This window comes from Eubalaena glacialis, chromosome 8 (genome assembly GCF_028564815.1).
Source record: "Eubalaena glacialis isolate mEubGla1 chromosome 8, mEubGla1.1.hap2.+ XY, whole genome shotgun sequence".
Taxonomy (NCBI): Eukaryota; Metazoa; Chordata; class Mammalia; order Artiodactyla; family Balaenidae; genus Eubalaena; species Eubalaena glacialis.
Window position 1 is genome coordinate 53,260,037 of NC_083723.1, and position 15,638 is coordinate 53,275,674.

The 15,638-nt window shown below is 39.7% G+C and overlaps 1 protein-coding gene across 1 annotated transcript in view; it reads right to left on the reverse strand.

Moving 5' to 3' along the window:
* DNAH11 (dynein axonemal heavy chain 11) overlaps positions 1 to 15,638 on the reverse strand; it is a 335,383-nt gene that overhangs the window by 10,421 nt on the left and 309,324 nt on the right. Inside the window, 3 exon segments of the mRNA XM_061198505.1 lie at positions 5,174 to 5,293; positions 8,446 to 8,637; positions 13,501 to 13,728. Coding sequence (XP_061054488.1) covers positions 5,174 to 5,293; positions 8,446 to 8,637; positions 13,501 to 13,728 — 540 coding nt within the window.

Genomic DNA, 15,638 nt, shown 5'->3' on the forward strand with positions numbered 1-15,638 from the left:
AATCAAGCGCTTATACTTTTCTGGTTAACTCAGTGTAATCTCAGATTTTTTCCCCCCTGATCGTTCTTTAGTTCCCAGGGGACCGTTACACTTCCGTTTAATTTTCCCAGCCTCTCTTGCTGTAAATTCTGTCTACATGCACTTAAATGTACAGGGAATGCTAGTTTTTAAAAACCATCACCTAACGTAGCTATTTTATGCCTAGAATTTTAAAATCATTTTCTGAAAATGGGGTTTATCTCTGTAATTGTGTATGTTCATGCTATCTGGTCCCCTCACTATCACCTGGAGACAAAGTGACTATTCATTAATTCATTCAGTCGTATGAACTGATCACCTAGTATACCCCAATAAGCCGTGGAAGTATAAGAGATTCATATAACCTAGTTCTCAAGGAGCTCACAGTCTAATGGAGACAAAATAAGCGCGATTTTCTACACAATCATGTCATCTGTGAGTAGTGGCAGTTTGTTCCTTCCTTCTCAAACCTGCAATCCCAGATTGCCTAGGGAGCCCATGTCCTTAGGGATGATGCTCAATTGCTCTCCTGAATTCCAAAAGGCACTTTAAATGTTAAAGTCAGAATTTCTATTTTTATTTTGTAGCAGGAGAATTTTCAAGTTATCCAGTCTTTCGTATTGCCAGAAACAGAGACCTGGACCCAATAAACATGAGAAGGAGCAATGCAGACTCTCTTGTGACCAATATCCATCAGCTGGGCTTGTTTTACTCATTTATTCACATTTTCTATCATTTCACATTCATATATCAAAATAATCAAAATTAAAATTTTACCCGACTCAGCGTGACCAAAACAAAACTGTGAAGGAGATTTAACCTCACCATTATTGGATAAATAAATTAGCCAAAATAAAAATGTGGGCACAAAATATGAATACTAAAACCAAAAGTTAGACTAAACATCTCCAAGCCAAAATTTATTCCCTACAAACAAGGACTTGGTTTTCCCTGTTAGTGCTCACTAGTTAAGAGAAAATTTAAGAGCCACAGTTAATTGTTATTCAATGCAGCCAAAGTTAAACAGAGTTTCAAGCAAAGAAAGTAACCAAAAAGTGGAACCGCTTGGAACTTTCAAAATGCCTGGGGACTGGACATTTGTTTGAGTGCATATTCATAGAATGCTGGTGGGAGTGCAAATGGTCCATGCTTTCTGGAAAGACAATTAGGCAGTCTGTTTACAAATAAGTGAAGAGTGCCTCCCCCATGTTGGGCAATGAGCAAAGCAAAGGAAAACAGCAAAGTCAACAGGAAGGGCTAGATTTATAGCCAGACAGATCTGGTTCAGTTTCCCCCCCTGAATGATTTGGTGGTCTTAAAAAAATGGCAGTTTATCTGAGTTTCAATCTCATCGCTAAAATGGGGATCCTAATAGCAACCTAAAGACTGTGGCCATGAGAATTTAACGACAATGTATGCAAATAGCTAGGCACATAGCAGCCTTTTACAAAGGTTAGTTTTAGTCTTTCCTGTGCCCTAGAAACAGACATGATTACCTCAAGTACACCCTAATTTTCTAGAAGGAAAAAAAACCTGCGAACGTCCTACTGTAAGTTCCTACTATGATGTCAAACAAGTAAAGCTTGATAAGCAAGGCTTAGTTCACACAGAGACTTATGTTCTCTTACTTTAAGAAATCTGTGAAGATGTCAACATACTCAAGGAGCTCTGGGAATCCTGATTCTAAATCCAAGCCTTCTCCCATCCCACTGAGAGGCTTTTATGAAAAGCTGCTTCTTGCTGATGGGACCCTAACTCTCTGCACCGTGGCCACCTGCCTTGCCTTTGGGGGAGGGCTGTTTGATAAGGTTATTGTTACGCCTCAAAGAATCGGTTGTTCTAAATTAACATGTCTCCAAAGAAGACACACAAACGACCAATAAGCACAGGAAAAGATGCTCAACATCATTAGTCTTCAGGGAAATGCAAAACAAAACTACAATGTGATACCACTTCACACCCACTGCGAGGCTGTGGAGAGAACGGAACCCTCATATATTGCCAGTGGGAATATAAAATGATGCAGCCACTTTGGAAAACAGTTTGGTGGTTCCTCAAAACATTAAACATAGAGTTACCATATGATCCAATAATTTCATTTCTATGTATATAACCAAAAGAAGTGGAAATGTATGTCCATGCAAACACAGATATGAATATTTAAAGCAGCGTTATTCATAATAGCCCCAAAGTGGAAACAACCCAAATATCCATCAACTGATGAACAGATAAATAAAATAGTGTATCGATACAATGGAATATTATTTGGCCCTTAAAAGGAATGAAGTACTGATACATGCTATAACATGGATGAACCTCGAAAACATGCTAAGTGAAAGCGGTCAGACACAAAAGGCCCGATATTGTGTGATTCCATTTATATGAAATGTCCAGATTAGGCAAATCTATAGAGATAGAAAGTAGATTAGTGGTCGCCTGGGGCTTGGGAGTGGGGCAGGTTGAGGAGGAGAGGATGGTGAGCGACTGCTACTGTGTACCCTAATTTCACAAATGAATAAACAGAGGCTCAGGTTCCGTGATGTATCTAAAATTGCACAGCAAACACAAGGGAGAACTGAATTTGAACCCGAGCTTTTTTGTCATTTTGTTTTACTTCAAAGCCCAACTTTTAAGCTGTTAATATATGACAGCTTTCAGGTGACCTGATACCTTATTTTCCAAAAGTAATTTACCGTATTACTTGTTTAGCATTGCCAAGTATGCACCTCACATGAGAGAAGAATATTAATTATAATTCCCTAACTTTGGCCAGGAACCCTCTCAAGCACATTGCCGTTGGGGAACCCTCTCTAAATGCCGTGTCATTTACCCAACAAGAAACTCATTCATCCTCCTAACAGGACAAAGCCACTGAAAGCATTCCAAGGTTTGACCACGTGCCCATGTAACCAAAGACACTAATTGCCAAATAAGTTAACCAATGTGAGGAGTGGCAAAAAGACATCCTGCAGATGCTGAAGTGTTAGCTTAAGTTCCTAATAACGTAAACAGCATGAGCGGGAAACATTTGTATGAGAACAAAATAACTGGGATTTTGCAGTTTCTGCCACCAAACCAGTCAGTGTTTTAACTTCCTCTGGTGAGTTGACACGGTAGTGCTTTCCGGTGAGGATGCAAGACTGCAAATGAGCATCTCCATCCTGAAAACCTCACCAGAGCGGCATGGAAGGGCAGGTACCTAAATTTCTGAAGGGCTAATGCATACACCAGAGATGCCCCTCAGGTTGCATCATCTATATTTATTTTACAGTTATGTGAATGGGAGTTCAGGCTTGTGAAGGTTAATGGACTGTCTCGGTTGGCAACAGTAATTCACTCCTCATCCTCAGGACAGAACCAGAGAGGGAAAAGCAGAGTGAGTTTGTCGCTCTGCCCCTTGACCTCCACCATCATTCAGAGAAATCAGCCTCTGTAAAGGTAGCACACCCGACCCTGTTTATCTTTCCCATCTCCATGGTAACCTGCTCCCAGACCTCTTCTGAGGAGTGACTTCCAATTGTGCTAAATTGAAAGTGTCTTTCTGACCCGTGAAACCTTGCTCATTAGAACTAAGGAAAGACCAGGAGACTCACAGTCAAAAGAAACAAATAATGGTCACATGGCAGGAAAGTCTTTTTTTTTTTCCTGCCTTGTCCCCAAATTGTTTAACATTATTAAAAGTAGCAAAAAATAATCTGTCCTCAATTTTCTATATGAGACTACAGTACACCATGTTTTCTAATACATGATTATATTACTTCTCAAAATGGACTTGAGGAAGGCATAATGCTTTTAGGAGATGAAGTTCTCAAGAAATTATAAACAGGAGGTTGCTCAAACTATTTTTTAAAAAATACATGGCACTGCTCTAAACACTGTTGGTGTCTTGCCCAAGTGGGAGTAGAGATGGCATGGTGGAGGGTGCCTTGGGTTTCCAAGAAATAATCAGGCAATGGCCATGAACCTGGAAACCTTTGGAGAGAGACATGAGAAAAGTATGCCACCACTTTCAGCTACTTCAGTATGGAAAACAAGGACTGAGTGCTTTTTCCAGAAAACCCAGCACCAGTCACAAACCATGTGGGTGTGTTGGTGTACACAGACATAGGGCTAGTAAGATGAGAAATGGGAAAAGGGTACCTGGCCTCTTTAAACTCCAGTACAAGGGGGCTCTCTGCCCCTTCCTCACAGAAGGAAGAACTGCCCTCTCACATCACCACAGTTTTCTTGAGCACATATTTAGTTAGGACTTAGTGATCAAAATTTAGAATACTCCATGGCTTCTGTGCCAGAGCAAAAACTATAGATTTCACTTACATCAGAGCCGCTGAATTGAAAATTGAAATCAATACATCTGGCTAGAGCCCCTGCCTGGGATAACTGGGTGACCTGGGGCAAATCACCGTGACCCAGTCTCTTTGTCCATGAAATGGGGTGACAGTGTCAGTTCTGCATACCTCACGGGGTTATCTCAAAGATCCAGTGAGTCTGTGCATGGGACAGTGCTTCATGTGGGCACAGAAACCACCTGTGGTGGTGGTAGGGAGGTGTCTTGTTAAAACACAGATTCGGATTCTATGGGTCTGAGATGGGGCCCAAGATCCTACACTTCTAACAAACTTCCAAACTCCCTGGAAGGTGGGCCAGAATATACTCACAAAAGGCCAAGAATCCTCAATAACTTTCAAGAATTATTTACATAGTGAAATCAGTTTAAAAAATTCTTAGAGAAAGCAAACTATCACTTATATGCAGACTCTAAAAAAAAATGATACAAACGAACTTATTTACAAAACAGAAACTGACTCACAGACTTAGAGAACAGACTTATGGTTACCAGGGGGGAAGGGTGGGCAGAAGGGTGGGCGGAAGGGATAGTTAGGGGATTGACATGCACACACCGCCATATTTTAAATGGATAACAAACAAGGACCTACTGTATAGCACAGGGAACTCCTCTCAATGTAACAACCTAAACGGGAAAAGAATTTTAAAAAGAGTAGATAACATGTCTATGTATAACTGAATCACGGTGCTGTACACCTGAAACGAACACACCATTGTTAATCAACTCTACTCCAATATAAAATAAAAAGTTAAAAAAGAATCTTACTAGAACTTTCTCCTCTGTGAAATGACTTAAGAAATGTCTTACCAGAGAGGGATTCATGAATTCTTCTAAATACACCCGACACAGTTTGCGATCCCAGTCATCTGTGATGTGACCCCCGTACATGATCTCACCAAAGAGGTAACGGAGGTCTTCCCATGGGACCTGGCGGGACAGGGGAGGGGAATCATGCAAACGTTCACTTCCGGGTTCGGGGCACCTGCCTCCGAACAGTCAATCAGCAGCAAGTGCCTCTCTACAAGCCCCCAACAACAGGAGCATTTAAAAGAGGTTCAGGAATTGTCTGAATTGCCAGGATTGAACTGGCTGAGAATTATTTTCAGTGTGTTTTAATACTTTCAGTGAGCTCTTAATGAAGCTAAGCTTTCAATGAAGATTTTAAAGCAAACCGGATTATTCCTAGAACATGCTATGCAGTTAAGGTTTACACATTCAACACCTCATCTAAAAACCACAAGAGAGTGTTGGTTCATAGGACCTTTGAGGGATGACATTTTTATGATCTGATTTATACCAGGTTTTATGATCTAAATCAGGGAAAAGAAAGAAAAACCTCTACAATTTGAATTTGGGGTGTTACTTAGAATTCCATCACCTTCCAAAAGTCCAGGCAAACCAAGCCGTTTGCCACAGATTGATTTGAGGGCTCGGTTTATGGCATGACTGGCTTCCATGACTGTTCCAAGTGCTGTAACTAATGACTGTAGTGTGTTTTATTCAAGGAATCACCGTATCTCCTCTTTATTTGGCTTCGCAGGGTTTGAAGCCCCTCTTTGCTACCCTGTAGCTTCCTCTGGGTTTGCAAAACATGCCAGTTTGTGATGAAGCCTTTCTAGACAGAAACCTTTATACCCTCGGGGGCAGTATACTGCCTCCCAACAGTTCAATAAAAACTTAATTATAGCCTTCATTTGTTGCATGATGTGACAGAACAAGTAAAATTGCTTCAACTATTCCAATGTACTTGCTACAACTTTAGTTGAATTTGAATAAATGAACCTCAAATACGTCTTTCTTTTAAGCCACTTTGATGTGAATGAAAAATTATAGTGGCTACACTGTACCATGCTCTCTCAACCATGCCATGGACTACTTCCCATAGAACAGAAATGGATGGGAAACAGAGACCTCTTAACTTTATTTCTCTGATCGCATTTAATTAATGCCTGCTATACATTATTATCTGATATATAGCTTCCTCAAGATTTTAATCAGCTAGGGATCTATTCTTCTCAATAATTGATTTTCTTCCCACAAATCTTGATCTTTGTTTTTTACATATACTTTTTTTTTTTTTTTTTTTTTGTAACCCTTCCCTTGGCACAGTGGTACAGCCTGAAAAAAATGTGAACTTGTTGTTACTCAGTAGAGGTCTTCTTGGGCATGTCCCCCAAACTGTACTCCACAGGGTGGGAGAAAGGTACTACTACAGAATAACAGTTTTTCTTCCTACTCCCTCTAGGCTTGGTAAAACCAAAGTCAGATGTTACATAGCCCCATCCCCAACCTTAAATGTAAAGAACCGAATGATGTTTTCAATTCAAGTCTTTCAACCTTGACATTCAAGAATTTCCATATGGTGAGACTTACGAAATTCATATGGAAAAATATCAAAGTTCTTATAATAGTTAAACGTTGGCATTCCCTAAGAGGTAATCTTTAGATCTCTCAATTATACTCTGTAACCTTGATGATCTCATCTAATCTCATGACTTGAAATATCATCTATCATCTGCCTACTTCCAAGTTTATACATATACCTTCCTGAAAAGGACATCTTGTACAACCAAACTATGTGGGCATGTCTGCTTAATTCCCAGATCTAACTAACTTGCTTCGTGATGTGATGTGTGGTGAATGACTTGGGTCAAGACATCTAAGACACAAGAGCGCATGTTTAAAACCTAGAGCTGTCTTGATGCTGGAACACCCGTGGGAGAAGCAGCAGGACACAGCACGATTCAATCGGCCAACTGGTGTTGCCAAGCCTCGGGATGTGAGAGCCGGAGAGAAACATGAGTCAACCCCTCTCTCACTCCCCTTCATTCCTACCTCAACTGTGTACAGGGTCCAGCTGAAACAGGATAATATTCCTGGCCTCAGCCTCCTGGGACAGTAATGAAGGACTTGAATAAAAGTACTCAGTGGTCTATTTCATTTTCTGCCCAGAACTCTCCAGAACTATTACAATAGTCAATTCTACCTGCAACATTTTAAACAAAATGTGCTAAGATCAACACAAAATAGTATTTATTAGGATGGTCAAAATATGCTCAAAGTGAATTTCATAAATTTAAAAAAATGCTAGGTATGGAATAGTGATCATCACGTACCATATTAAAGCCATTTATCTTGGATACAACTTATTCAAAATGTGTTCCTTGGGAGAACACACCCATGTTATGTACAAAGTGTACATATTCAGATAGCAGTCAAACCATCTTCAAAGCTTGAGAAAACTTTGATAACAAAAATTACCAAAAGAACAAAAAAGAACCATTTATACATAGAAACATGGTTGAATGGTTTTAAAGGCCCTTTAATAGAAAGTGTGGCCTAAAGCACCATGCCTGGTTGGTTCTGACAAACATACCTCGATTTTAACTTAATGGAAAAAGTTTCCCTTATGAGGACTAAGCCAGAAAATCCTTACAAATGATTCATCCTTTTTGAAATCCAGTCACTGAGTTTGTAAGAGTTTACACAAATGTTCTTGATGAAGCATTCCCGTTCCCATCTGTAGAACACATTTTAGCTACGAAATAAAATCATTCATCTACCTTTAACTTCAAATCAAGGGGAACATTACTGAAAAAGTCACAACAAGGTGGCATCCTTAATACATAATAATGACATATGCAGGAAATGCACCATTATTTATACATGTGACGTGCTGTAAATTGCTTCCATCATCAGAACTAATTGTAGTGATTATTAATGCAGTGTTATGAACTGTCAGAACTGCTGTATGTAATTACATTTCTGCAAATGCTTCATTACCTGCCTAATGAATCTGGCATACATGCACATGTAAACCACGGTTTTTGTTAACATAATGAAGGACTTTTTTTTTTTTTTTTTGCACTAAGCTGCTGATGTAGAACTGGCTTGACCCATCTTATAAAGTTCGAGCATCCACTGTTGTAAAACCTCACACTTGGCAGAGGATGCATATGTAGTGTCAGCTATTTCAATAATAGCTTCGAAAGAGAAATTATGGTCCATTTTGATAGTGCCCAAAGACTGACAGATTCAGTACACTCCTCAGAAGAGGTTATCTGACCACTGGCACTTACGTTAGGGTTTGCCTCTAAGTAGTTGTAGAGGACGTTGGCACAGACGGTGAGGTCTCCAGAATTGAACGGATAGCTGCGGCTCCAGCCCTGGGGGCCAAACCTCAGTCTCCCAGCAACACAGGCATGGAAGTAGCACAGAGAGAAGAGGATGCTTTTAAACTCCTGCTCCTTGGAGCACACTTCAAGTGTATCCTGGGAGAAAAGAAAGAATGTTTGATCATCCATCCGTATGGTTTCCAAGGGCAAGGGTCTGAGTTTTGAATCATCTTGCAGAGGACTTTGAGGGAGACCTAGGACAGAGGTAACATGCAGTTCTAAGCTAGGAGAGCATAAGAGGAGACGGTTTGGCATTTGCCAGTCTGTTGATTTAAGAGGAATGCTTTTATTTTGCTTCAATTATTCTTCTGTTTCACTAGAAAATGAGATAATTCATTTTGCCAGTGGTAATACTGCCTGACATCAGTTTCCCCTGCAAAAATGTTCTTGTACAATCTGTTTGACAAAAGGCCATCATCTTAATTTCATCACTGTAGCAGAATATAAGTTAATGCCAATTCTCCATTCCTCCTGGTTCCATAGTAATACCGATTATCTGGGCACACAGCCACGCATCAAAAAACAATCTCCCAGCCCCTCTTGAAGCCAGATGTGCCAGGTGACCAAGTTTTTGCCAACGAAGTTTGAGCAGAAGTGACGTATGCAACTTTCACATCACTTGCTTAAAGGGAAATTGCTTGGTCTGGTTGTCGTTCTCTTCCCTTTCCTGTGAGCTACAAATGATGATGATTGGACGACATGGAGGCTGTGACTTAGCTATGGTGGAGGCACCACAAGCTTGGGTGTGTGGCTGATCTCATGCACCAGAGCTGCCAATTACGTGTGAGAGATGATCTTGTATGAATCACTATAATTTTGTACTGTCCCTTGACTAATACAACCACCATGACAAATGGTTTTCTTCCAATGAACTGAAAATAAAATTCACTGTTGGAATGACAGAACAGCATACGGCAGATTGGAAAACATATGCCCTGCAGAGTAGATCTGTAACATTTTTTTTTGCAAATGCAGAGGGAAACCTGGTATGCTACACTGATATGGTTATGGCCCCAAAAGCCATAAAATTAAAAGGTGAAAAACAGCCATCTGTGTCTTAAGGGTAGTACTTTACCCATTCTCAAATCTGGCAGTCCTGTGAGGCAAACAAGGAAAAACTGAGGATGACTCCTTCAGCTGATGGTGGGCAGCGGAGGAAGGTGAGGCCAAAACAGCACCTTCCTGCCTTGTCCTTTACAACGGTCAAATTACACCCGGTCTACATTTAAATGGATCTGACAATGTGGGCATCTATAATACAAAATATACTTAGCCCGTTTGGGGTGGGAGCTCAGATCTGGCCTCCCAGAGACCTTTCAGTAAAAGTCTAAACCAAGCCTAGATTTGTTCTCTTGGTCCGGGACCAGAAGAGCATTTTAGTTTCTTTCTCTAGCGCTTTCATCAGAATCCAGGGTTACCACCAAATATAGTTCTAGAATTGGCCAGGCCACATACAGTGCTGACCCAACTAAATCACTAGGTTATTCTAAATGACTAGGCCACTTCTAGGAAATTTACGGGGCTTAAAAATATACAATCATTACAAATAACTTTTCCACAACTAAACATCAAGTAAAAGGCAAGCTTGTGAAAGAAGAAAAGAGAAACCATATAATTGGAATTAATGTTGAAGGATATAAAAATACATTGCTTTTGAAAGACAGAAATTTCTAGGAGACCAAATAGAAGTGACAAAATTTTATGATCTAACAAGTCACCTAACACCCTCCCTGAATTACATATAGTCCACGGAAAACCCAAGTACTACAGTTAGTACATTATTTCCATCTATATACTTCATATAACTGACCTAATTTTAGCCTCACTGCTAAAAAAACCAAAATCATAAGTCAATGCCCATTTCATTACGCTCTGATAATATAAATGACATTAGAAGAAAATGTGAATCGGGCATTCCTAAGAAAAATATGAGTCTACCTAACATTCTACATTTCAGGTCAATTGTATTTTTACAAAGCAAGTGATCAAGTGTTTGTATCAGAAAATATACAAACAGCATTGTGAACAGAGAACAGGCATCCACACACACATAACAGTGTTGCATGCACAGAGATGCTAATTTTACATGCACAATTACCATTATTTGTTTCTGCTGCAAATCTTACAGAACAAGAAATTTACATTCTTGCTTCAAAAATCTGGTTATCTGGGGATGAAGGGAGCCCAAACATTTATGACATCTTCAAGAGGCAGCGCTACTGAGCTGAAAGAGGGTTAGGTAGGCAGCATACTAAAGAAAAGGTTCTTTACATCTCGGTCACTTACTGATCATATTTACATAAATATTCTAGAATGTTCAAGGTAATAAAGGATCAATATTAAATGCACTTTGTTCGCTATGAATACACATGTCAAAATTTGAGGATAAATTCTGACTTGGGGAGAAGTTTAAGAACACAGATTTAATTTGACTTGAAAATCAAAGCATGAAAAATGAAAATACCTAAACAGAACAGTTAACTTGTCTAGATCCCTTAGGTGCTTTTCTCATCTAAGAAGGGCAGCCAGGCAATAGGAACAACTGGGACCCATTTACCTAACCCAAATGAGAACCCAGGTAGATGGCATTCATCACCCTCTGTCCACGTCACAGGCTTCAGCAAGATAGGGCCACGGCAGCGACACAGAACATCCAGGATGATACAAGGAGACTTGGGAAAGGAGGAGGTCTGTGATGGAGACCACTATCTGCCCACCCTAAAGTGCCCTCCTGCTGACTTTTAGCTGGGCATACACTGCCCAAGATAGATTTACTTTTCCAGCCTCTCTTGCAGCTAGGTAATGCAGTGTGAATTAGTTTGACCAATAAGTTGAAAGAAGTATCGTGTATTAACTTGCAGAATGAATCTTTACAAGAAAGCAAACATGTTCCCTTTGTCATCTTCTTTGTTCCTTCTCTCATCCTACTTTCTGGAACACAGCTATGGGAGCTGCCACCCTCACTGACACTTGGGACCACGGCAAGCCCATCCTAGAAATGGTGAAATGTAAGCAAACTGGGTTGATGACAACTTTGTGGTGACACAAAAGAGCTCTGAATGACCTAGCTCCTGAATTCACATGTGGCAGAAATACCTTTTTTAACCTTGTTTAAGCCACTGTTGTTTTGTACTTCCTTCATAAATAGCCAGCCATAATTCTAACTGATAAAAGGGTTCTAGAAACCTATACACAGATAGCCAGGGAGCACAGGCTAGTACCCTTGAATTACATAATCTGAATAAAACCCACATTTTTTTCTAACATAATAACAGTTTAGCATTCATAAAAGACTCTTAAAATTTTTAGATATTCTTTAGAATCTTTTTTTTTTTAAACATCTTTATTGGCGTATAATTGCTTTACAATGGTGTGTTAGTTTCTGCTTTATAAAAAAGTGAATCAGCTATACGTATACATATATCCCCACATCTCCTTCCTCTGGCGTCTCCCTCCCACACGCCCTATCCCACCCCTCTAGGTGGTCACAAAGCTTTAAAATCTTAGGTTTTGGCTAAAATAGGTTTGATGGAAAGTTTATTTAGTGAATCACATTGATTAGCTTTGCTTTTGCTACTTATGAACAAATTTAATCTTGATATTTCAGAGGAGCCTTTCCAGTAGATAAGAAATATTCCCCCTGAAGTTCTTAAGACTTTTTTCGATAAATGTAACCAATTATTGTAAGGGGTTTTCCAAGTGGTGGTAAAAAAAACCCTGATACTTTCATAAATAAACTAGAACATGCTGTTCTTAACTGGGGAAGGAATTCATGCATAGGCTTTGGGGGATCTGGTCATCCCTATGATTGTATGCAACAATTTTTTTTAGTGTGCATCTCCCTGGGGAGAGTATCCATAGTTTCATCAGATTATCAGAGAGGTGCTTACCAAAAAAAAGCTGAAGGACAATTAGGCTGAAGCCTATTTACTCATGAACTGCTCACTTTTCACAAATAAGGACAATTGTTCTGGGAAGTTGGATAAATCCTATTTAAATACGTCAAACTCCTCTTTTGTACTTACTTTGAGAGAGAGCTTGAGAATGTCACAAATGGCCAGGAATTATAAATTGAGGGATGATAAAATACATGCCTGTCTTAGTTCGCAAAAAAGGATACTTCAAACATGTAACAGACTCAACAAGAGTTTTTGAGTGCCTTTTGTTTACACAACCCATTGTGTAAACAGGCACAAACTACTCAATTATTGAATTGAGCAATTAATTGTATTCTTCAAAACTATATTCTTAGGTGGCCAATTATTTTAATGCCTTCATAATGTTGGTTTTCTCATCTTAGCCCAGAGGGACCTAGAGAAAAAGTTAAGCACGTGAGCATGTTTCATAGAGTATAATAACATTTCTAACAGGAGGCTGAATATTTATCACCAAATCATACGTGTTTCCTCTTTCGGGCTTATTCTACTTCTCCTAATAGGAATGCTGTTTACCAAGGATTTCTAAGAAATTAGAGGAAGGAATGGGAGCTCAGAGAAATAGCAACAAAGGAAACTGACAGGCTTGATTATGACACAGACAGATGTGGTCATTTGAACAAGGAGACTAATGGTAATAGAACTATCATTAATTTATAAAGGTACTAATTTATTTATTTTGGAAGGACATGAAAATATAAATATGCAGGCAGGATGAATCTAAAAAGAAGGGCTTTAAATTTACTAATATCAAAACCAGATCAAAATATTAAGTAGTATACTAAAACTCCTGCCACGTCATCATTATTGTCATCAATCTTCTCAACGACGTCAATAAGAACAATGGCTTTTTCTCTTTCTATGGTTAGAGATACTAGTCTGCCATGTTTGTCTTCAATAAGCAAGCGCCTCAAAAAGGTACGTGGTTCATTCACTTTACACATGTGGCTGTGGTTTTAGGTCTCACAGTCTTGTGAGAAGACCCTGACTTCAGTGTCAGACCAGGCTGCTTCTGCTTTCTTACCTGATCAAAGTTGTAGAGAGCAGCATGCAAATTGGCCAGCATTCCTGTGGGGGGCTCATTAGTAATCTTGATGGAATTTTCCAGGAGTCCTGGAGGGATGACATGTTCATTTGGTGTAGGTGCAGACTCAGCACTCATGAAAACCCTGTAATCTCTGTGGCTTCCCTGGCTGAATCTTTCAAGGAGTTTCTCCAAGGTTCTGAGCCACTTGGCTACCAAATGGACATTCTGAAAAACAGCATGGTTTAGAATTCCCGTGAGACTGAAGTACATTACTTATAGGATTACAACGTTTTCCTGTATATGAATGAGTTGAGAACTCAGAGAACCACGATTTAAAGTTTCCTTTATTAGCGCATTAGGGAAAAAAAATAAACCAAGACAGAATTGAACACTGAACACATCAAGTGCTCCAAATCACTACAGTCTGTCTTTGTAAAACAAAATCTCCTTCTAACACGCTCACCTACTTTCAACACCCGCCAATCACTTCTGAGATGGAGGTCTTGATACTTTTCTTTGTTACAGTTCAAACTCAATTACTAAGACTTATCTGGGTTAGTTTAATCAAGTATAAAAACTAAAGGCTAGAAATGCACCTGATCCCCTACTTCATTGTTACTGACGGAAATCTCCTCTACTCAAACTCCTACTCATTAGTATATGAAACAAACGTAAAAATATTTTAACAGTGACTTTGGAGTCAGGGAACAGAAAAATCTCCAAGTGAGCCATCGTTGTACACTGGCACTCTTTGGAATCCAGCCTGGGACCCATTCTTGAGGATACAGGCTTTGAGACTGGCTAGATTCTTGCGGCCATTTGTCCAAGGGTAGCAATGTTTGTGCAACATTTTTAGCCAATACACATATCTTGAAAACCACCCATTTTGCCCATGAAAAATGATTTTTTTCCATTATATTAATTCACAAATCATCTGGTGTGCATCTGAGACAAAGATAGTGCCAGTCTGCTACCTTAGTAATAGTTTTCTCTGGAGTGTGGGTTTTTGATAAAACGCTAGCTAAATATCCTTAGAGGGGCTATCTCTGATCATAGTAATTGACCAGCGCAGAGTTTGGTTAGGAACTCATTAACATGTGCATACATATCATCTGCCTACGCTGACAGAATTTAATGTAAATTATAAACAATATAACAAGTTCCTATTATGCTGGGCTTCTCATTCTTCAAAGAATGCTTCTCTTTTAACTGCCAATCAAATGTATCCTAGAAACCTTCAGAAACTGCCAAAAAGCCTGGGATAGTCTCTCCTCTCCAATTATTCTATGTGTGGAGAGAAATAGTGAAAGTTACATTCTAAGTTACTGGCTTACCACTAAACACAAAAATCAAAGGTCTAAAATAGATACCCAAAAGGAGATCCTTCACCAAATAAGGTCTTTTGAGACGTTTTTTAATGGTAAAACTTACAACTTGCATTTTTTTTTGCGGGGTGGGGGGGGACGGGCAACAGGTAGCGCAGCATAGATATAAAAATAACAGAAACATTTTACTTTGACTACTATGTTCTCTTGAGGAGGACTGCACCCCTCCCAGTTTCGGCTCAGTTTTCTCACCTTTATAATGGGATGACAATACCTACCCTTGCAACTTTGCTGTGATGATTAGAGATAATGTATCCTACAAGTTGCCTAGTAAAGAGCCTGGCATATAAATAAGAACCTTTGGGATTACTGTGCTGCAAATCAAATGGCCATTTCCAGACTTGCTGAGACAGCTGGCGCGCCCTGCTGAGGAAGGAGTGAGCTTGGAGTTTGCTCGGCCCTTAGGTGCCCCCTAAAGCTTGCCTGGGCTCCACTGGTTCCTGGATTCTTGCTAGTACAAACTAAAAAATGTCACTCGCCATCTGGTTCTATAAGAACGAAGTCACTAGCCACTGCAGTCGCTGACTTTCAACACACCCTGAAAGGAGTTCAGGGCAGAGATCAGGAATGAGGCTTTCTGCGCTCTGGGGAAATCTGGTAGAACAGGCCTTCAGATACTTAGATATTTTCGGGAGAAAATTTTATGAACTCAATTCCTTGCATCTTCTCGTACCTAGAGAAGTACTAAAGTCATGAATGGAAACATCTGCTCCTCGTGGCTAACAGCAACCTTCAACCGAGATGTGGGCT